Here is a 23,681-nt window from a genome sequence, read left to right on the forward strand (position 1 = left end):
ACAATGGTGTAGGGAGGAGGGGCTTAGATTTATTAAGACTTGGGGAACCTTTTGGAAGCCTATCCTTCCTTGCCAGAGGATGCTTTGAAGGCCAAGACTCTAACAGGTTTAGAAAAAGAACTAAAGTTGAGGAAGGTAGGTCCATCAATGGCTATTAGCCAGCATGGGCAGGGATGGTGTCCCTAGCCTCTGTTTGCCAGAAGCTGGGAGTGGGCAACAGGGGACGCATAACTTGATGATTAGCTGGTGTGTTCAATCCCTCTGAAGCCCCTGCACCTACCTGTTCTGTTCATTCCCTCTGAAGCACCTGGCATTGGCCATTGTCAGAGGACAGGATACTGCACTAGACAGACCTTTGCTCTGACCTGGCTGTTATGTTCTTATGCTCCTTATGTTCTGTTATTTTGCTGCCCTGGTAAGCAAGTTCCAGCCTCTCTTGTAACCTAGATGGAGTTCCCCGGATACCCAGGCTCCAACCCACTCGTGTCATGGATACTGTTGCCCTGACAACGAAGCTCCGGCATCGCCTGTCTCCTAGATACTGTTGCCCTGGTAGCCGAGGCCTGAGCAGCATCCTCCCCTCCCTCCTCCTGAACTCCCCCGCCCCCCGCCCCCTGGGCTGGGACCCGTCCAGACCGGGAGTGCGCAATCTCCGGCCCCGGCAGCCAGCAGGGGCTCTGCACATCCCATCATGGCGCTCGGGCGGCGGGCGCTGCTGCTGCTGCTGCTGCTGCTGCCGATGCTCGGTGAGTCCCGGCCGCGGAGAGGCAGAGAGACGCCGAGTCTGGGAGATGCTCAGGCCCCGGGCTGGGGGAGCGGCCGCGCCCCGCTGGACAGGGGAGCATGGGAGGGGTGAACGCGCTGCCCCCCGCTGCACGGGGTAGCAGGGGAGGGGGGACCCCCGGTGCCTGCGGAGGGCAGGGAAGGGGGGACTGGCTGCTCCCCGCTGCACGGGGTAGCAGGGGAGGGGGGACCCCCCGCGCCCCAGTGCATGCGGAGGGCAGGGAAGGGGGGACTGGCTGCTCCCCGCTGCACGGGGTAGCAGGGGAGGGGGGACCCCCCGCGCCCCAGTGCATGCGGAGGGCAGGGAAGGGGGGACTGGCTGCTCCCCGCTGCACGGGGTAGCAGGGGAGGGGGGACCCCCCGCGCCCCGGTGCCTGCGGAGGGCAGGGAAGGGGGAGACTCGCCGCACCCAGGTTCACGGGCTAACAGGGAAGGGGGACCTGCCCCACAGGTAGCAGAGAAGGGGGGACCTGCTGTGCTCCAGTGCACAAGGAGGGCAGGGAAACAGGGTGGGGTTTGCTGTGCCCATGTGCACTGGGTAGCAGAAGGGGGGGGACCAGCTGCCCCCCAGAGCATGGGGTAGCAGGGGAGGAGTCCTTGGGCAGCAGGTCCAGCCCGGAGAACAGGAGGAACATCCCGGCTGCTCTGGGCTCGGGTCCCTGGCTGTGCTGGGACCCAACTGAGCAGCCCCCTGAGGCAGAGCGCTCTCTCCAGAGGCTGCCTGTGTGTAGCGCTCCCTATGCACCCCCATTCTAGGCTCAGAGGGGTCAGGGACTCCCCACCACAGTATATGCCACTACGCCTTGGGGGCCAGGGCGTGGCTTGCAGGCACCCTCAGGGTTTGCTGTTCAGGAGGGCTGGGTTGAGAGATGCCCCGGCCTGCCAGGACTGGGGCAGGGCGATGGGGAGTGTTCGTGTCTGTGGCCTTGGAATCAAGATGGTTTTAAGAATATCGATATCTCAGTCGGCCCTCATCCCAGAAGGTGTCAGGAATGCACAGCCTCTGCAGGCAGGCGGGGGGACAGTAGAGCCTATTCAATCCAGGGCACAGGCCCCTTTTGTTTAGGGAGCCCCACATGAATGTTGGCAGCTTTAATTTTAGAAACATTTGCTAATGCAGTTCAGGAATGAGTTTGGACTCACTTGTCTGGCTATGAATAAAGGCAGGACAGGGTGGGGTGGCAGCCTGAGTGCCTTGACCGCCCCCACACCCCACCCCACCCCACCGCCCCGCTGCTCTCTGCAGACAGCACACTGAAGGAGAAATCAGTATTTGTGGACGTGGGTGGGTGTGGAATGCTTACTACGGGACTATCACATAGGGCCTGAGCCTGAACAGATGTACGCATACATACGCTTAACTTTATGGTGCTGCCTGCAGCTCTGTCAAAGTCAACAGAATTCCTCACGAGGCATAAAGTTAAGGAAGTGCATAAGTTTTGGCACGGCTGTGGCCTTGATGCCCCAGAGAAAGGGAGGCAGCTGATTCTGAGACTTTCAGGACATGTTTGATGCCAGTTGAATATTTGAAAACCAAATAGAAGAGGAGATTTAGATGAAAAATTTTCTACTCTTAAAACTTGTCAGTATGTTACCCAAGATTCCCCTGAACCCAAAGCTCTTGATAACTTTAATCTATGCGAGGTGGTATAAGGACAAGCCAAGGGAGATGCAGCGCTTCTGTCTGCTATATAGCTGACACAAACATACCTAAACCATGTGCTTTCACTTTAAAGCCAGACACTTTTTAGTCTCCAGTATTCCCATTGGAATACCTTTACTCAAAGTCACTGCTTTGTTTAGTCTCAAGCACATACAAACACAATAGGTTATAGAACACCCTAAGCAGATAATTACCCCTCAGGAGTTTGGAGCAGTATTCAGGGGACTCAACCGCAGGTTTCTGGTCGCAAACCTTTTGTCTGTGGCTGGAGGCCCTGATGAGTTCACGAGGCGATCCGCTTGACCCAAACCCACAGTTCTCCTCTTATACCTGAAAAGTTACGAGACATGTCAATCAAGAAAATGTTACATGGCTGACCAAACAGAATCAGTCAGTCGGCAAAAAGCAGGTGTTACAAAAATATATTATTAAAAAAAAGAATCGTTAAACAAGCAGTCAGTCTGGGAGTTATGTTTCCCTAGAACAGCAGTTCAGAAATATATCCAGACTTCCTGTTTTTCACAGATGCTTACCCCAGCATATCAGGGCAGCTGTCGTGTCAAGCCCATTTCTTGTGGTAGCTAAAGCACCGCTCCTGCTTGCTGAGTTTCTGCAAAGGCCTACTAAATGGCTAAATGCAACAACCAGAATAATTGATAGTCCACCCCAGTAATTGGCAGTGGCTTGGACACTTGGATGGTTGCTAAAATGCCCTTCTACAAACATGCCGAGGCCCCAGGCTGCAAAATTCAGGTTTGGAGCATTTGGGTACTCGCAGCCAGGTTTAGATGATGTCTACACCACAGTGGCACAGCTACGGAATGGCAGCTGTACCCTGGAGTGCCGTAGTGTAGCCGTTCCGTACATCAACGGAAAGGGTTTTTCCTTGGATGTAGTTAATCCACCTTTCCGAGAGGCAGTAGCTAGGTTGCCAGAAGAATCCTTTTGTAGACCTAGCCGCATCTACACTGGAGGTTAGGTCGACTTAACTTTGGTGCTTAGGGCATGAAATTTGTCACAGCTCTGAGCGACGTAGCTCGGTCGATCTAATTTTTAAGTGTAGACTAGGCCTTACTCTGTAAGCTTTTTGGGGCAGTGACTGCCTCTTACTCTGTGTACATACAGTACTTAGCACAGAGGGGCCTTGATTTCAATTGTGGCCTTGAAGTGCTACCATAATCTGAATAAACAGTAATAATACAGTTATGGGCACTGTAGAAAATCTAAAGAGCCTGTCTATTTTAGGGAAATGTGCACTAATGCAGCTACACCAGGAGAGTAAGTTGTGTCGATGCAAGCCCCGTTTTACATCAATGCAATACAGCTACATCAGATTTGCTACACTGGTATAAACTTCTCTAATATAGAGACAAGGTGGGTAAGGTCATATCTTAATGGACTGACTTCTGTTGGTGGAAGAGACAAGCTTTCGAGCTGCACAGTGTTCTTCGTCAGATCTGCTCACTCATATCTTGGGACTACAACACTGCAAACAGCTAATATAGACAGGCCTCTAGCTGGAGTTTGAACATTCCATGGTTTATAGCAACCCTTTTTGGAATTCAGATCCAAGTTTGGATTTTGAATGACCCCCCTCGACTGTCTGAAAATTCTGAGGCATTTGGACCCAGAGGTTGGATTTGTACCCATCTTGCATGAAAATATCTGTCTGGATGCTTTATTGTAATTGATTGGTATTTGACTTGACTTATTTTGACTTGGGTTAAGTTTGTTGGTTCACTAATATGTTTGATTCTACAATCATTTATATTTTTAAACTATATGGTAAAAGTCTCCTGATTTTTGTTTTATATACAGTCCACCTGTCGCAGAAGCAAACAAGTGCTCAGAGTCAGCTGTTGGTGCCAAAAATGGCTTCTTCAAGGCAGTGTTTTTAGCTCTAGTGCTAAACTGGTGTGTGAGTTGCATGTACGGATTTTCTGACTGCAAGTAGTCGCAGTGTTGCTCTATTTTCAACAGGCATTTAAAAAACAGGAGAAACAGCTCAGTGAGCTGGACCAAAAGTGGATGCTTGATGACAGGTTAGAAAAAAAAATCTTAGGAAGGGTGTGATGCTTCCAGTCGAGCAAGGAATATGTTGGCATCGCCACCAAAGTGTAACAGAAAGGGCTGCAAGTTTCATGCACATCCACTTTACAGCTGTTGACAGAGAATGTGATACCAGCAAATTCCTTCTTGCGCTAAATGCTTCTGATAATTATTTTGTTCCTTAAGCACAAGTGGGCTGAAGGAGGAAAATGTGTTTTGTGCAAAGAGAGAAAGCTGCTAAGCGATAATGACCTCGCTGTGAACTTGGGCTATCTTTACAGACCAGTTTACTTCCCCTGTGGAGGTTGAATTTTGTGTCTCTTGGACTGAACATCACTTTTTTTTTTTAGTTATCCCTTGGTGTGCTTGGGATTTGAACCATGTATATGACTTGAATGGGCAGCAATCATCTAAGCAAGTTTATAAAGCAGAATGTTCTTTTGCAGCCCCAGTTTAGCAAACAAGGACAGTAGCTGCTTTACAAAATGTCTGTGGGTAGCTAGGATTCCTTAATTTCCTGCCAGTGTGCCCTTTCTCTTTGCTCGCGCCAAAAGATAGAATGTTGGTCAGCCCTGATAGCTAGCTCTTTTTTTCCCCTGAAACTCATTTGGATCGATAGAAAGGTGGTTTATTTTTTGGGGATGGTGGTGGTTGGCGGGGGAGAGTTTTATTCTTGCACGTTGTGTTCTCTGCTTTGGCATTCTTGACCGTTAGAATGGGGGTGGCGGGATTGGTGTGTGCACTGAGACAGAACTGGCCTCCCCGTTGTATATTTAGAGCTAATGCTTCACAGCTGATTGCATCAAACCCTGATGATTCCAGGAAAGTGTGTGAACTTTTTATAAAGCAGAATCCAGGCAGGGGGAGAATTTCCAGAGAGCACTATGTGCTGTGTTCAGGATCCCAGGAGGCCTCACTCCCTGTGTGCAAAACAGGAGCATTTAGTGCAAATCCTCCTCTCGACAGGATAAAATAACTGCTTTCTTTGCATCATCGTTTTACCAGTGCCTGGAGGCTTGTTTTGAAATTGCAGCATATAAAAACAGATGAATTAAAGATATAAAATTAATGAGTGTAATTATGTTTCCAATCTGTTTCCTCTGTCAACAGGCAGATATACCTTGCCATCTACTTCCCTGTTGATAAAGGCTGTTTGCTGCCCCATGTGCACTTTGTTGTGGGTATTGGGTTTTGCTCAAAGACAAAAGCAAACCAATAAACATCAGTAATGTGTCAATATGGGCACACATCATCTGGTGAAGGGCACTTCTTTACAGAGTCTGCCCAGACCTAAGCACCATTTAAATTGTATTTAAGCAGTATGCGTGGCTGAATTTCACCCGCAGTGTTTTGCCTGCCCTCTAGTTGTAGTTCTAACTATTGTTCTACTCAGGAAAAGAAATGCCTGTTGGACTACACTATCCAGACTCTCTAACTGTATATTGGGCGTCTGGCTTTGCCAACCTCCAAGGTCTTTGTTTCCTTCACACCCTTTGACCTAGTTAAACCCCCATATGCACATGATGCTTCCCCCCTCCAGTTAGTTGGAGTGAGAAGGGCTGTCGTGGAGTTCAATTATTGAACAATGCATTCTTTTCCAGTGACTTAACAATGAAAGATTATTGTTTGTCTGTGTCCATTTGGCATGGGGCAGCTAGTAGCTCTCTGAGCTGTTGCTGTGTTGGCCTTTAGGATAGTTGGATCCTGACAAAGTTCTCTTTCTCATTTTAGATAAATGGAGGTCAAGCAGGCGTCCTCCAGTGATAAACTATGGGGGAGGTAGTATTAAAGATGTTTCCTGCAAGAGAATTGTCTGCTGAAGTTCTGTTATCCTCTTCTTTTGCAGTCTCTTCCTTTGATTTTCATGCTGTAAAGAAGCTTTGTGTAGCTCCACTGATAAAGTACAGCTGTCTAGCGCATAGCTTGGTAGTGCAAAAACATTAAGACAGCTGCATAATAGAGCCTGAAATCTTTAGAAACAGTCCGGCAGTGTGGTGAGTGCGAGCTCTGGAGAGGTTGCTCTTCCAGCTTCTAAAGCACCTGGTCTAAGTTGCTTTCCCACAGCTGTTGGGCCTTCAAGGTAAATTTCATTAGGATTGAAACAGGAGGAGTCCAGATCCAAACTTGACAACTGACTGGAACAAAATCTCCTGAATTTTGCCAGCAACAGATATAGGTGCAGGTTTTATAAGAGCAAACCAAGGTCTACACAGTTCCCTACAGCTGAAATCTAACTGTCAGGCTTGACCCACAGGTCCTCAGCATAAATTTGAAATATTAATCTGAGTTACCTTGTGATGCGTAAGTTGCTTCATAGGTGACGAAAATAGAATTGATTGTGTTGTGTAGTGTTCTTCATGCAGGATATTGCAAAGTGCTTTAGAGATCAGGTTACACGTTGAAGAGAAAATAAAGGTTTTGATGCAATAATGGATGTGGTAGATAAAATTAAATTGCATTCAGATAATGTTCAGGGTCGCACCGTGGGTTGTTTTTTTTTTAAACTCATAAATCCCAGGGATTGCAGAGTGAAGGGAATTCTCTTTCTCTAGCCTTATCTTATCAGTATGCCTGATTATTAGAACACAAATGTAAGATCACCAGGCGCCGAAAGACCTCATAAATTATTTAGGTACAACTGGCCCATTTAAAGACGCTTTCAGCTTTAAAGCTGAGTTCTGTGCTCCTTCAGGGATTTGTCGTATCTCTGGTGTGTATATATGAAAGGGTAACTGTTCAGAACAGATGATTCAGCCTTATTTCAAGTAGATCTGCAATGACATATTTTAAAATGTCTATTATTCACCTAGGGTGAGATTTTCAAAGGAGCCTGAGAAAGTTGGGCACCTAACTCCCATTGAAATCTAATGGGACTTTTGTTCCTAATTCCCATCGCCTCCTTGGAAAATCCTAGCCCTAATAAATGTTTGGAACAATTCAAAGCCATTGCATAAACAGCCAGTGTTTAAAAGTGGCTAGTGATTTTGTGGGCTTCAGTTCTTAGATGCCCACTTTTATACACTGTGAAAGAGACCTGGTTTTCAGAGGGCCGAATTTCAGCACTCTGTGAAAATCAGCTCCCTTAAAAGTGTCTTAGTTTGGGCCTTCAAAAATGGAGGCACTCAAAACCACCAGTCACTTTTGCCAGTCTTGGCCAGTGTGTCTACAGGGGTTTAATGAAATAAACTAGAGGAGTTTGATCTGAAAATACTCAGAGGTTGCTAAATAGATAGCACACCGTATGCTAGATCTCCAAAATATGACACAATTGTTGTTTCATTAGTAATAAGTGATGGGGCAGAGAGGCAGGCAGAGTTGTAGGAAAGAGATTTTTAGAGAGGCCAGGGTTACATGCCAAGAGGCCTTTGCATGTCTGCTAGCAACGTGGGCACCAGCTTGCGTTGCTGAGCTCCAGGGGTCAGACTGAATTACGTCCCTCCTGAAACCTAACCCTCTTTCCCCTGTTCCAGTCGTCCTGTTCCAATTGTGACATTACTACAGGCACGTATATTTAAAAATGTTTTATAAAAGTGGCTACAATTTTGTATTTAGGCCCCGATCCAGCTACCTGCTCCATGTGGGCAGATCCCCTCAGCCATGCGGATTTGACTTCAGTGAGACTCTGTGCTGTCTCTGGGGTGCACTCAAGCATAGCCAGTTGCAGAATCGGGGTCATAATCGTTTGTGTGTGTGTGCATTTAAAAACAAAGAAACAAATCCCTCCACTTTCCAGTGCAACAGTAGTCTAGTCTGTATTTTGGATTAACATAATGCTAACTTTTAAAAAGATATAATGTCGAACTAAAATGTAATATGATTAGTCCAAATATTCAGCCAATTCCAAGTGACATTTGTACACATGTATACACACACACACCACGTACTGCTCTTCCAAACAATGTATAGTCATACATGTGTGTATATAATATAGTGCATTCTTTGCACTTTTTTTCCCTTCTGCAAACCTGTAATTTAGAATTGGCTGAGCAAGTTTTAAAATACTAGACCAGTTTTTCAAAGGCACGGTTAAAACCGACGCACACAGTTTGCTCATCCATCTTTAGCACAATGATGATAAATCTTTACTTGTCTGCAACAGAAATGCAAACAGATCCCTTGGGCAAACAGACAGCTAAACTGTACAAGGCTCTGTTCTGGTGGGTGGGGTGGGGTGGAGAATATTTTAGCCAGGTTATCAATCCCTGGAAAATAAAGGCCCTAACCCTGTTGTTGTATTACAGTAGTATATAGAGACCTTAGTCGTGGAGCAGGACCTCATGACGCTTGGGGCTGTACAAATACAGAAGAGAGATAGTCCCTGTCCTGAGGATCTTACAGTCCAAACCCCATTGGAACACATCATGTAATGAAAGCTACACCTGCGCCTAAGTTTTTGCAGGATTGGGCCTAACGGCTGCCACAGAGACTCGGAGGGATCCTTAGGGTAGGTCAATATGGTGGCCTTTGCAGCAGCCAAGTAACAGTAGTGGAAGGGGGAGGTCTCCATGAGCCAACTGCCAAGTCTTTGCCCTCATGCCCCTGGCATCCGTTAATGACACTGCACCCTGCTCGTGTGGCATACAGCGAATGGACTTTTCCAGAGGGATTTTGGCTGCTAACGGCAGAGGAACCGGTTCAGAGTTTACAGAGTTAATGACTCGAGTGAGGCTGCGAAGCCCAATAGCACACGCCGCCCATCTGAGATTTATTTTATCCCTTCGAAGGAGCTTGTCAGTTGCTCTTTTTTGTAAACTTTTCAATTGGTGTGTTAACCTCCATTTCTTTTTTCATACTAAGCCCTGCAAAAGCTCTAAGATAAACATTTCTTCTTCCCAATGGTGTTCCTTTATTATTATTATTTATTTTTTCAGCGGGTCTCTGTTTGCAGCAGCCCTGTGATATTGTTTATTTTGTGCCACACACAATTCTTGGGTTTGCTTCCTTTTTGTTGTGACAATAGCGGCACTTTGCCTCGATAGCATGCTGTAGGTGAGGAAATCACAACACTGCAAACATAAATAAATTACTGCATCCCAGTGGGGTCAGTAGTATTCCCACTTGCACAAAGGGAGAGAGGTTAAGGTCAGAATATTCAAGCCTGGCTGCCTAAAGTTGGGCTCTTACATCTGTGTTTGGCATCTAAATGAGTGGGCTGATTTTCAGAGGTGCTGAGTGACAGGGGAGCCACTAGGAATTGACCTCCAGAGCTAAAAACATAAGTTGCAAGTGCTTGAGCTAAGGAGCCAATGCTATGTAGCAGGGTGCTGTAAGTCTGCAGATTGGCACAGAGGGGGACCTGTGACACATACACACCAGTGCATTACACCAAGCACCTGCAGCTCTCATTGACTTCAGTGGGTCTTTTGGGTACCCAGCACTTTTCAAAATCAGGTCATGTTTTTTGAGGTGCCTAACATTAAGCATTCACAACCACAGTGAAGGAAGGGTGTAATACACAGCTCTAGGAAAGTACAAGTGACTTACCCAAAGCAAGAGGGGAGGGGAGCTATGGATCCAGATTCTCCAATCTCCCTTTGCTAACCACTAAACAACCCCGCCTGTTCCTAATGCACCATCTACATCAATCAGGAGTTCTCAATTTTTCCCATATCAGGACCATTGCCTGCCCCCTACCGCAACTAACTTGGATGTAGATGGGACGTCCTTACTGCTCAGAAGTAGAACAGGAGGGCTTCTGTGACCCTCTGACACCTGTTGGCGACCCTGGGCTTGAGACCTCTTGGTATGAATCACACAGCCTGTGCTTAGGAATAGTAGGCTAGGCTCTGTTCTCAGATGACACTGGCCTAAATCTGGAGTAACTCCATTGAAGGTAGTGGAGTCACTCGGGATTTAGACTAGTGTAAACAGAGAGCAGGGTTCGTTCTGTTGTATGTGGTTGCTGCAGAGCAAACACTGCAACTTCACGCTCTTCTATGGGCCAGCCAATAAAGGAGGGCTGCTGGGACGGTGTCGTTGTCAAAGGAAATTGCACCCATATTGGTTAATGAAATCGGTTCAACTTTCTCTGAACCCAGTTGACCAAATAAAAAAAAAATCTAGACAGAGGCCAGAGTTTGAATCAAGACCCGAAGCCTGACAGTTCTTCACAAGCACAGCTCAAAAAAGGAAGCCCACGCAGACCTGGAGAAGGCTGCTCCAAGTCGACTTGCTGTCCTAGGGAAGCCAAAATGAACCCGCAGCTTTCTAAAAGTAAAGCAGCATGCCTGCCCGGGGGTCCCACAGGTCAAATGGCCATCGGCGAGCATGTCATCTGAACCAACAATCAGATTATTTTAGAGGGGAGACTTCCCAAGCCCTAGATGGTAGTGAGCCCCCAACCTGGATGGGGGCTGGGTGCGTAACTGTCCTCTGAGCTTTTGCAAGCCTGCCCCTCGTTGCTGGTGAAAGGTCTTCTCTTGACAGCCCTGAATGCTGGTTGCTCTGTTTAACCACAGAACAAGGACAACACAGGCCAAGTGTGCCAGAAAATACTTCTCCCCCATGCTGCCACAATGTGCCCGGTTCAGCAGGATGCGAGGGCACATGTCTCCCTCTAAGCACATGATGGTCCCACTGAAGTCAATGGGGCTAAATGTGCTTAAAGTAAAGCATGTGCTTAAGCGTCTTTCTGAACTGGGACCTGCTAAAAGGGAGGAGGTTACGGTCTCTGCCTCCTTCGTTCCTTTGCTTTTCTGCTGCAAAGGAAGGCGCTAAAGAGTTTTGTGACCTGGGTGTCCACAAGGAACCATGATGGAACCCACGGCTTACTTCACACAGGCCAGCAAATGGCTACTAGATGGCTACAAATTAGTCACTGCTGGCCTGAGTTGCCTTGGAACTCCTGGTCCGGAGGTGAGGGCAAGCGTGTCTCCTTACCATGCCAGCCCCCTCCATGGCAATCAGAGCTCAGCACTGTCTGTTGCTTGTGTCCGTGAAGGAGCTTCCACTTTCCATTGACCAACTGCGAGGAGCCCAGGAATAAGGGGGTGTTGAGGCTCTGCCCACTGAGGTAGCACTGTGTGGGCCTGCGTTGGAGCGGGGATGTGAAATCAGCTACTGACTTTCTCCATAGCGAATCTTTGCTCAGCCTGGCCAGAGGACAGCTGTCCTTGCCCCGCTGCACTGCATGATTTAATAAACTTCCCTCCCGCTCAGGGGAGGATACGTCCTTTGAAGTCTTGTTTCTTTTCACTGGGAACGGCTTCTAAACCACTCCACTGCCCCCCAACCCCCCTGCCTCCAGTACAGAACTGACTGGGCTTTGTGGCCCAGCCCTAACAGCTGTTCTGGGATTTGAGCTGGCATCTCTGGGGTGTGGGAGGATGTGGGCATTTTACTGGGCACAGGGAGCTCCCTTCACGTTCCAGTGTGCATTTATGGGGTTGCATACATGGCATGACCCTGTGGCCCGCTCCTGGAAATACCATGAGGCTGCTACTGACTCTTAGCTAGCAGTGAACGGGAGGTCCTGCCCACTCATCAGCAGGAGTTATTGTTCACATGAATTACAGGGGTTCCCAGCAATCCAGCTGGTGGCCCAGATTTCCTTTTAAACACTCCTTTTTCCTCTCAGACCTTGTTTGTGCTCAGGAATAGCCTCATTTTTGCAGCTAGTGGCCAGGATAGCGAGCTGGGGTTGATGGCTAAGTTCAGACAAAGGCATTTGCACCGATTCAGTTAATTAGGGTTTACCTTGATGATAAATAACTCTACTCGGTACAGACGACATAGAGCTAATGCCAGAAGTGATGTGGATGATGGTGTTGTGAGTGGCACGTTATTAACTGGACATAACATACATACCTGGAGCCGGTATAGATTGAAGTGTGTGGGTTGAGGGTTGACTGGAATGAATGGGGGCAGTATTTGTAGCGGGGGCAGAATGTCTGTTCCATTGCTGATTGCACCAGCTTGGTGAGTTACCAGTGGTTCAGATCTCTAGTGCAGATGCGGCCAAAGACTGTCTCCTTTATGCCCACTTGCACCTCCGTTCTGAAACCAGCCTGTTGCTGGGGAATCCTGGTGAGGCGAATTGATCCACATGGATGGCTCTTTGGATCATGTACGCAGTATGTTGTACCAAAATGTTACAAGCTGGAGTGAGTCCCACCCAGTGCGATGGCTCCACCTGCATCATGTATCTCTGTAAAAGGCTATGCTAATGCAATCGAACGGCTATATGGCTGTAATGCTGTGAAATTGCTTGGAATTCTTCTTGCAATTGAGTGACAAAAATGTAAGGACTGCGGCTGCTTGAATGTCTACCATGAGCTTTTCAATTCCTGGCTCATCCTCAGTCACTTCGGAGAGAGAGGTTTCCTGCTTCTCACATCTGTCAATCAGCGTTGTGCTCCTGATGTGATGCAATATCTTCTATTGCTTAATCCTACTATTGCAATACCCCTTCTCCTTTCCCTCTTCCCTCCCCTCAGTCCGAAGTTCAATTCCCCTCAATTTGCAGCAATAGCATTGGGGCAGCGACCGTCTTTTTGTTCTGTTTGAACAGCACCTCACATGATGGGGATCTGGCCCATGACTAGGGTTCTTTGGAACTACCACAATACACATCAATAATAATAATTTTCAGTTAAAAGCCAAAGTACCTGTGGCAGAATTCACAGCTGCTGCTCTGTGCTTGAATGTCCTTTAACAGCTAGCTGTTCAGCATGCTCTTAACTGGGATGCTAAGTGATACAATGGGCCCTTCATCTCCTGGCGTGGTACTGGTTAAAAGGAGATAAAGGACGGAGGACGGTGGCAGCAGGGAGCCAAAGGTACATCAAGATTTCATTCCCACTTAGTATGTAAACCAATCTTTAAAATGCAGCTGTGGTGTGAAATTAAACTTGTTCCGAAAAGGCCTTTTCTGACTCAAAACCGTCTGTGTCCTTTGTGTCTCTGTGTCAGATCTACTGTTTTTACCAGCACAGAGCCAATGTGGTGATGGAAGAGCAAGCTGAGTGCTTGTTTTCCTTATGGCTCAGCAGCAACAATGAGGTTGCAGAGTTTTATTGCAGGTGCTGATGCCGGAGGTGGAAGGATCACCCTGGCTTGTCAGGTCCTGGGCTGCAGTGTGGTGTCAGCAGTTGGAAAATAATCTTTTCAAGTGTAAACGTAGCAAATTGATCTGGAATCAGCAAAGAGAAACTGGGGCCATGGTTTTCAGAAGCGAGTCATAATGTTGGATGCCCAGTTTGAGACACCTCAAAGGGCCTTTTCAGAGGGTGGGGCTCAGCGCTTTCTGACAAGCCCCTTTCAGGTGTCTCTAGCTGGGCTCCCCGCCCGAGAACGGAGGCTCCCAAAATCACCGGTCACTTTAACCAATCTTGGCCTAGGCTCTCTTTCCATTAGTGACTGTGATGTATGTGCTGCCATGCTATTTGGGTGTGTGACGTGAACAAAAAACGAGCGGCGTTTAGGCTGCCCAGGGCTGATGGAGAGCTGCACAAGGTCCTTGGTTTTGAGCTGGACTTTAAACAGCTCTGCGGTTGGAGAACCAGTGTATCTGGCCAGTGTGTTACGTAGCGTCGTCTGTGCTGGATCCACGGGGGACAGGAGTCTGGTACAGCCCCAGCTAGAGACCTTTAGCTCAATCTGTAGCAGCTCTGGAGGGCCCTGTCAGTCAGTCCCTGGAGTGTTGGACAAGGAGGAGGCTATCACATAAAGCCGTGCGCTCGTGGGGCTACCAGTGGGGAACAGGCCCCAAGTGCCTTACAGCCTCGAAGACTCAGTTTGTGAGCGGCGGGGATCCCAAGCAGACAATCCCACCTTAATGTGGAGAGCCATGTCCAGATGCCACATTGATGGGTGCATGAGAAAGGGATACCTACTGGGTTGCTCTCTAAGGGCCCGAGCCTGCTAATAGTTCCATACTGAGCCTAGTGAGTAACGCAGGCTCTCTATGCGGTAGTGAGTCATGGAAAAATTAGGCCATCAATATTCCAATATAAATTCCCGCTTTACCTGCCCAGCAGGTTCCACATTTGCGTTATCTAAGGAGCTCTTCTGTGGCTGAGCAGAGCCAGCTCCATAAGCCAGGGCTCCCCCATCACTGCCTGAAGCATGAATTGCAGCAGGAGCCTCCATGTCGAATTGGACCCCGGTGCCTCATTGCCTTACTGTTGTTCAGCACTTCTCATTGTCAGGGACTTAACTAGGATTACTAGATTATTGTGGGCTTGTCACGAGGAATCTTCTTCTTTAGACCTTATTATCCCAGCTCGTTCTGCAGTGTCAGACTTCCAAACAATTGCAGCCTTGCTCCCTCAATACTGGCTGATGAGACAGAGCTATTAGCAGCGGTCCGCTAAATAAAGGGAGCTTCTGCCCAGAGAGAATAAAGCAGAACTGGGTTTCACTTGCTGCCTTGCCTACTTAAGGAATTTAAAGAGGCTTTATTAAAAATAAGGAGTTAGATGTTGCTGCTGCAGAGACTGCATTGGGCAAATGCTGGATTCTGGGCTCAGCAGCGGACTGACTCAACTGAGGTGGGCGCCTGAGTGCCAGTGACTCCAGTTGAATTATACCAGCTAGATGGAAAAATGGCTTCTTTTTATTCTACATTTCTGCTCTCCCTGTTTCTACATGGCTTAATGCTGTGTTGCAACTGGGAGCTAGGAACTTCTGGGACCTGCCCTCCTGCTCAGCCACTGACTTGCTGTGTGATCTTGGGCAAGTCCCTTTACCTCTTTGTTGCCTCAGTTTCCCATCAATCATGGGAGAATATTACCTTTCAACCAGGGTGTTGTGTATGTTGCTTTGAAAAGGAAAAGTTGTTCAGCATCTTTATCATCGCTGACTTACGTACCCAGGGTTTGATCCAGAACCTCACTGAAGTCAACAGGCTTTGGGTCAGGCTAAACAAGCTATGGGATTGCAAGTGGAATTCTCCTCTGCCTTGCACCTTGCTGACAATGTCAGCTGCTTTCAGGTTGCAGAATTGGCCTTCCTGCTGTCGCTGCCTGAAGTAGAAAGGATCCAGCTTGATGTTCAGACCCCAGGTGGTGCTTGTGAAGCTGGCAGGTAGAACAGTCGTCTCACCCCTTGTGAGCTGAGCTGGCTGGAGCTGGCAACACTATCCATGTAGCCAAGCTTTGGGGCAGGGACCATCTTTTCAATAAGGGCACGTACAGCGCCGAACCCAGTGGGGCCTGTATCCTGATTGTGGCTTCTAGGCGCTACCACAATGCAAACAGTAAATAATAAATCCTACTGTCTCATTTCGCAGTCCTTTTTCACCATAGAACTGCATCGGAACCATGCCCTGGTCACTCTGTGACTGTAATTGGATTGTTCTTTAGTGGGATTTCTGCAGCGGTGCACTCTGCACTGGCAGATTTCAGGTGGATTCTGGATGCTGGCAAGGCATGTGCCATGTGACTTGCAGTCTTGAGAAAAGATTGTTTGTGCAGCCCAAGAAGAGATGCTCATGCTCAAGTAGGGGAGCTGAGAAGTTTACATCTCTGACGAGAGCAGGACCAAATCCCATTGCTGGAACTAATTTTTGCAGTGATAGAGTTACCCTATTCGGTTGCATTTCAGAAACTCTCAGTTGCACCCAGACACGAACAACCTGCAATTGAAAGTCCGGTGCGTTGGCTGTATCTCGGCACTCGTGGATGCTTCGCCAGCGGTGAACTCAGTGCACCGTGTTATGTATTTTGAGGCCGGGTTGTTTCACTTGATCTCCCTGTAATGAAATTTCTCATCTCAAATCTCCTCCTCTTCTTGAGGGAGCTCTGATCAGAGGAGAGCTCAGAAGCGAGGCAGGGTGGGACTGACTGCCACTGACCAGTGGGGACAGGTGGGGTCATGGATTATTCCTCGGCTAGTTTGCAGTGATGGTTGAAGCGACGCTTTAATGTGGACATGGGATTCTGCCCAAGATAGGCTGAGTTCAGATGTAGTTCTCCCTGCTGTCTCGGTTACAGAAGCCCTGCCATGTGGGACGGGCAGTTCTGAGACATGAGGGGTTGTTATTTTTAAAAAGAAGGGCTGTGGGTTCTCACAGTGAGTGAGGACTGTCCCAGGAAGCTCTCCCTGTGTCCTGGGGTTCTGGAAGCTGCTTGTCGGGGTAACAGCACCTCTCTGGGCCCTGCCTGCCCGATGGAACAGCTTTGCTTTAAGTGGAGTTTTGCTGTAAGTTAGAATTGCAGCACGGGCCATGCTCTGGGCTTTGCTCTATTACAGTCCAGCTAAGCTCCGTCCCCAGTGCCCTGCCTGAGTTCGAGTGACCAGATGTTATCAGGACAGTCCTGATTTTAAACCTGTTTGTCCTGCGTCCCGACTGCACATCGGTTGGGACGCCCTTTGTCCCAATATCGGGGATGGACCTCTCACCACCACTGCCAAAGTCCCGGGGCTGGTGTGGCGGCACTTCCTAGGGCAGCTCCCGGCGCCCGCGAGCCGGCAGTGCGGGTGGCCCCTGGCACAGAGGCGGAGGGGGTCTCTGCGTGCTGCACCAGCTCCCTCCTGCCCAATCAGAGCTGTGGGGGCGGGGCTTGCAGGCGCCGGCAGCGAGCCGAAAGCCCTCCGCCGCCCCGCTCCCCCACCTGACCTGACCCTAGGAGCCAGGGGGACCTGCCGGATGCTTCCTGGGAGGCACCCCAGGTAAGCACCGCCAGGACTCCCCACCTCGCCCCCCGGCAGGTCCTCTGGTTCTTAGGATCGTGGCGGGAGGGCAGGGGCTCTCCGTGTGCTGCCGGCACATGCAAGCCCTGCTCCGCGGCTCCAGCAGCTCCCATTGGTGCTTGTCCCGGCCAATGGGAGCCACAGAGCTCGCGCTTGCGGCGGGCGCAGCACGTGGACAGTCTGGAGACCCCCCCTCGCCACTCTGACCCTGGGAGCCAAAGACTTCCCAGCAGGGCTGGTGAGTGCGGCCAGGGAAGGGGGCAGGGCGTGATGGAGTGAGTGTCTGGGAGGTGTGTGTGGGGTGCTGGGCTGTGAGGATGTGGAGGGCGCTGGGCAGTGCGGGAGGTTTGCGTGTCAGGGCACTGGGGGTCTGTGTGGGGCATTGTTTAGTTGTGGTGGTGGGGCTGTGGGAAGGGCACTGGGAGGGAGGAGAAACCTGTGCCCCTGGCCCCGTGGCTTTTGCTGGGGGCTGGAGCTGGGACCATGAGTCTTTGCCCCGTGGCTTGTGGTGCGGGCTGCAGCAGGGGCCATATACCCCTCTTGCAGCTTCTTAGGGCTGTGCACCCCCCTCTCATGGCTCCGGTCGGGGCTGTGCACCTGTGGCTCCCCCCCGCTTGCCCAGTGTGTCCTGATATTTCACTCTTGCGATCTGGTCACCCTAGCCTGAGTGGTTCTGCCGAACACTCTAGTGTCATGCAGCTGTGCAATGGCCCGTCTCCCTTCCCAGTGAGGTACAGGAAGTCCCTGTACAGTTGTGCTGCATGTCATGGGGGTGGGGAAGGGAGGTGCAGGCCCTCTCGACCTGCAAGTGTTCAGTGGAAAACCATCAGAGACAACTGCTGTCAGGATCGGGGGCAGGCAACTTGGTGAGGATGATCCCTTTCATCACCTTCTCCCCTCCTTTGACGTTCACATCCTTTAAACTCTTGTAGATGGTTATTGAGTCCCACTCAGCCAGCCCGCTTAGCCTTGAAATTGCAGACTTTCTTGTTTTGGTTTTATTTTCTCCCTTGGCTTTTGGGGGCTTGTCAACACCAATTATACTAGAGGGCCCAGGTGTAACTGCTGGGCGCTGGCATGGATGATCCCAAATACCCTCCCTGCAGAGACGTGCTGGTGCCTTGCTATTTAGACCCATGAACCTGGCAGGGCAATAAAATAAAGCTGTACTGAGATACACAAGAGCTGCACGTCCGATAAAATTCCTCCACACACATAGCAAGCCTCGTGCTGCTGCAGCTGGAGTCTCCATGGGAAAAGTGCCTCTGACCAGGACACACATGGTAGCATATGGCTAAGAAAATATTTGGCTAAAAACAGCAATAAGAAATTAAAAAACAAAACAAAACCAGGCACTTAGGAGAAGTTTAGTTTCCAGCCACGTGGCAAGTTTGACTCCTCCATGTCATACAATCTTGTAACTTTTTCATGCCACGAGTCACATGCAATGTATATATTCTGTTTGATGACAGTGTGCAGAAATCCAGGCTGGGAAGGACCAGAATTATTATTTGTCTTACCAGATTGCTATGGGGCTCTAGGCACAGGTCGGAACTCCGTAGGGCTAGGCACTGTCTTAGGTATAAATGCAGGGAAGTTCAAAAGACTTTCCTTCCCCAAGGATAATTAAACCAGCCTCGCCCCAGTGTTGTTCTTTGCATCCTTCATGTCTTACTCACAGGCTCCTTCTACCTCCCTAGTTCCTGATTCTGTTCCTGACTCAAGAGGCTAAATTCAGCCCTGGTGTAGAGGGAGGGAGGTCCTGGGTCTGAGGCTTGCGCCAGGGCTGGTTTTAGTCTAGTAAATTTGGTCAGATTGTTACGGTGAATTAGGATTTCCCCCAGGAGAATTTCTGCTAACTTGCATTTTTCCATGCAGCTTCCTACCCTTTTCTTGGATCTGTCCCCTTTGCTCTGGCAGACACACAGCACAGCCTCAAAGTTGCAGTAGGGAAGGCAGCTGGAGCTCGCCGGTGTGAAATGATCCCAGTAACACTTCGCAGGCTCTTAGTGGTGAGCTTGTAGGCAGATGTTACCACTCCCTCAATACCTGCAATCTGTCACTTGCAAAGTTCATTTGTAAATGTTCCTGTGCGCTTGTTAGCTGGACAGTTGCCTCTGATACCTTCGGCCAAAAGCATACAGAAAGATAAAGAAATGATACTGTAAAGTCTGGAGAGGCGGTCCTAAAAAGGAAGCCGTTTCCAGCCCTCTCCTTCCACCCGCTTTGGGCTCTTCGCTTTGCTGATTGTTGGTCTTTTCCCAACTCCTATTTCTCCCACCTGAAGATGATCTACTGACTCACTCATAGGCCCGCTCTGAAGCGCTTCTTACGTTGTGTTGGTCAAGCTACATGATGGAGAAGAATTAAGAACTCAAGAGATGGGAGTCAGAGAAATGAATAGGGGATTATAGGCTAAAGGTCCCAGAGTCGTTGTATTGCAGCTTTCAGAGTAGCAGCCGTGTTAGTCTGTATTCGCAAAAAGAAAAGGAGTACTTGTGGCACCTTAGAGACTAACAAATTTATTTGAGCGTAAGCTTTCGTGAGCTACAGCTCACTTCATCGGATGCATTTGGTGGAAAAATCTCCCCTCTCTATTTTCCACCAAATGCATCCGATGAAGTGAGCTGTAGCTCACAAAAGCTTATGCTCAAATAAATGTGTTAGTCTCTAAGGTGCCACAAATACTCCTTTTCTTTTTGTATTGCAGCTTGGCTCTCAGCCCAACATCCATGAATATTGCAAAGGCCAGTGGTGGGAGTGTATCCGCTTCTTTCTATTCTTGGAATTACAGGCAGCTGGTGATATTCTTCCTCATCCAGGGCCTGATTCAGGGAGGCACTGAGCATCCTGACTCCAGTGGGAGATAAGCATCTCACAAAATCGAGTTTGGGGGTTTGAGTGTTTTTTCACCACACCTTGTGCAGAAAAACACTCAACTCGCAGGATGCTGCTGTGGGTGCAAAGGGTGGCCCAGAGCAGCATGGCCCTCCTTGGGTAATATCTTTGCCTTGATTTAGGATCTGATCTTATCCTGAAACTTGACCTATACTGGGCGATGGGGTGGTGAGGATTTCGTTTGCCCTGGCGTGTTGGGTTCTCCCCAAACTCAAAGCAAAACTCCCACCAACATAAACCAAAATAAGGTTTGTTGTCCCCTTCCCCTCCTCACCCGGAATCCCTGCCAGGCGTCACTGAACTGCGGGGCTGTCCCCTGGCTCTAATCTGCAGCTTTCTCTGCCACGTGTGCAGCTGCTTGGCACGTCCAGAGGGAGAATGCAACAGGGCTATTGCCGAGGGGTGGTCTGGGAGGAAGGGCTTGGACTGGGGAAAGGCCATTGTCAGAAATGATACAGGGCATCCTGCCGGCCTCTTATCACTGTCATCTGCCTGTTCCCTCCCACTAACCCGGGTACTGGAATCACATCGCTGTTGGGAGGAGAAGGGCAGCGGCTTTATTTATGCAAGTTACAGACAGTGCCCAGTGATGACGGCAGCTTCCCCAGGGCTGGATAGTGGAACCGCCAGCGGAAGCAAAAATGTGTATTGACTCCTCATTCTGAGGCACTCGCTTCAAATCCTCACTTTTCAATATTCCCATTTCTGTCCCCTTTCGCCCTTCCTCTTCCCGTGCTGCTCGAGGCAGCTTGCCAAGTAATTAGAGCACAGGACTCTCAACCCTAGATTTCCAGCTCTGCCACTGAATTACTGTGTCACCTTCATTGAGTCCCTGTAGTTCTCTGTGCCTCGGTTTCCTCATTGGTAAAATGGGTGTCGTACCTACGTACTGCATCATGTGTATTTGAGGCTTAACAAGTGATTGCAAAGTGCTGTGACTGTCTAGGGAATGTTGCTGTAGAAGAACTCGGTAGTTGAGAGTCACAGAGTGGTCTAGGGGACTTGAACACCTCCCGCTACTAATTTTAATAACGGAAGATAGTTGTTGAAATCCTTTCTATAGCTTTGAAAAATCTCAAACAGTATTGGTTGGGAGCCGGAGCATTTCTAAGATCTGCTAGCTCTGTGTCTGTTTGTTTGCTAATTAGAGCATTAAGAACAATGAACAACAGAATAGGACTGTCTTATCAAATTCCCAGACAAGTGGCCTGTGTTCGTTTTCTTCTTTCCTTTCTGGTCATTACCAAAGACTCAGTGTGCACATAAATGGAAGCTTGCTCATCTGTCTGCCTCTCTTCTGAGTCATGCAGTGGTGCAACATGCCCAGTGTCTGATTTCCCAGGAGCTGCTGTGATGTTTCAAAACTAGACCTGTTGTGGGGTGGGGGGGGGTTATCCTCAAGGTCAATGATGAGAGAGACCCCCTAACTCATCCAGGCAGTCACCCAATGAGACATATCCACTATTCAACATATTCTGTGCTCCCTCGTCCCCGCCAGTCGCATGGGAAATAAACACATCCCGAGCAATGTGCCCTTTGCAGGAAGGGAACAGGAATTTTGGAACCCAAAAGTTCCCTAGATATTGGTCCTAGGGTGCTTCCTGTTTGGCTTGAACGTTCTCCCCAGCCACACGTCATCCCTCATGTGCATGGGCAACTGACTCACTCAGTCTTTCCTCGGAGATGGTGGTGGTTTATCGTAGGTACTGCAGCAGCACCTATCCATCCCACTCTGAGCCCTGTGGTGCTGAGGACTGTGTGCAATCCATTAAGGAAAGGCCTGACTCCTCTGCGGTGCTTGTCCTGCCTGTGGTAGGACTCAGCAGGTCCACATTTAATTCCCTGCTCTCCCACAGACTCCCGGGGAGACCTTGGCCAAGTCTCTGCGTCTCAAATCCCCATCTGTAAAATGGGGATAATGGCAGTGCTCTGTTGTGAGCATAAACATGTTAAAAGTTGGCGAGGTGCTCAGACAGTAGCCTGCGGTAGATGGGTATGTGACCCGCTACACCCGTCCAGTGAGCTGTTTCTCTGTTTTGCGGGTGTGTAGGCTGCCTGTATACGAACAGCTTTGCTGTCTGATTGAGGTAGAACAGTAAATCTCCCTGTCAGCAGGCTGGGTGTGTGGGGTTGTTTGTTAATGGGCTTTCTCTGTGCAAAGTACAAGAAAGGTCTTCAAGGTGCAGATTTAAACCAGGAAACTCGCAGGTTTAAGGTGTTTGTAGCACCGTTAGGTTTCACATACTTTATAGATTAACATTCATTTCTGGGGCCTGCTTAGCAACGAGCACTTGTTGCATTACTGTTGAATGAGAACCTGAACTTTTGTGTTTGTTTTGTTTTTTTTAATTGCAAATGTAAGGCCCCGATTCTGCAATGAGCTCCACATGGGGCCACTGCACAGAGTTAGCTGCATGAGCAAGGTCCTTATTCGTTTAACCCTGACAACAAGCCTGTTGCTGTACCTGTAATAAAGATGAAATGGGTCCCTCTCTGAACAACCTATCAATCTAATGTTCCATTAACATGGGGGGCGTTTGCATTGTATTAGCTGGAAGTGGCAGGGGGGAGGCTGCTCTTTTAAAAAAAGAATCAAGGAATTTTCCCGTTTGATGTCTGTCTGTTCCTGGTCTCGTAAAGCGCTCTCAGGCCCTCCTGTGCACTGTGCAGAGCTGAGAACACTGACTGTTTTCAGTCACACTGCATTTGGACAAGCCCAAGCACCAGCCTGGCTTAGGGAGTAAGGGAGATCACTTCATAATACCAGAAAAAGACAGGCAGGGGAGAAGCCCTGATGCTATTAAGCACTGATCAGGCAAGTATATGCGACTTACAGGGACATGTATTTGTGATGGGGGTTGAGGTTGTTAATTTAACCCCTGCCCCCAAACACTTCCTTTCTTTTGGAAATTCTGGTGTAAGAGGCTGCCCTGATTGTTGTCTCCATAACTCCTCTTAGAATAATGTTGTGACATGGCTAGTGTATATGTGCACCACTGCTCTCTACTCGATGGAGTAATTGCTGCGCCCCTTGGTGTTATAGGCCCCAAACAGCTAGCTCAGCGGCAGAGGCCTGCACTTCTGAAGGAGGCGAATCTGCGTTCTCTCTCAGCTGTCTGCGTGAAATTCTTCCTGGCTGTGGCATATAGGTTAGAGGAATCCAGGAAGTCAGAGGATGCTATGGACTTGTCACACTAAGGAGGTTTTGTGGCTGTGGAACAGGGGTGCTTTTGGTGTCATCTGGGGTGGTTAGCTTCATTGCTTTATATGTATACCAAATAGTTTGTGCTGGCCACTTGGATTGCTGGCTAGCTTATGAGGTGATCTAAATTTAAATAAACGAAGTAGCCTGGCAGAAATTGGCTTCTTTAAAAAATAAATGTATCTGATTTCTTATTGATTGGTGAATGCATTCGTTCTGCTCTTTAAGGCTGTCAGACTGCAGCAGAACACTTTCATGCTACAGGAAACTCCAGCTACTGTATTATAATTTGTACTGGTTTCGAGATAATGAAATGTAGGTAATTGAAGTAGAGCACCGTCAGAGGAGTGCTGGCTCCTTGCTTTGATCATTTGCTGGTTACTAGTAATTTTCTTTAGTGCTCATATAGCACTTGTCATTTAAGGATCCCAAAGGTGGGCCAGTATTGTCATC

The 23,681-nt window shown here is 48.8% G+C and overlaps 1 protein-coding gene across 1 annotated transcript in view; it reads left to right on the forward strand.

Moving 5' to 3' along the window:
- The first annotated feature begins 607 nt into the window (after nucleotides 1-607).
- Nucleotides 608-23,681, forward strand: part of JAM3 (junctional adhesion molecule 3) — a 41,645-nt gene continuing 18,571 nt past the window's right edge. Inside the window, exon 1 of the mRNA XM_038380943.2 lies at nucleotides 608-746. Within this exon, the coding sequence (XP_038236871.1) occupies nucleotides 692-746 (55 nt within the window). The 5' untranslated portion in view covers nucleotides 608-691. The remainder of the gene's footprint in view (nucleotides 747-23,681) is intronic.

The sequence above is a fragment of the Dermochelys coriacea genome, chromosome 22 (genome assembly GCF_009764565.3).
Source record: "Dermochelys coriacea isolate rDerCor1 chromosome 22, rDerCor1.pri.v4, whole genome shotgun sequence".
Classification (NCBI taxonomy): Eukaryota; Metazoa; Chordata; order Testudines; family Dermochelyidae; genus Dermochelys; species Dermochelys coriacea.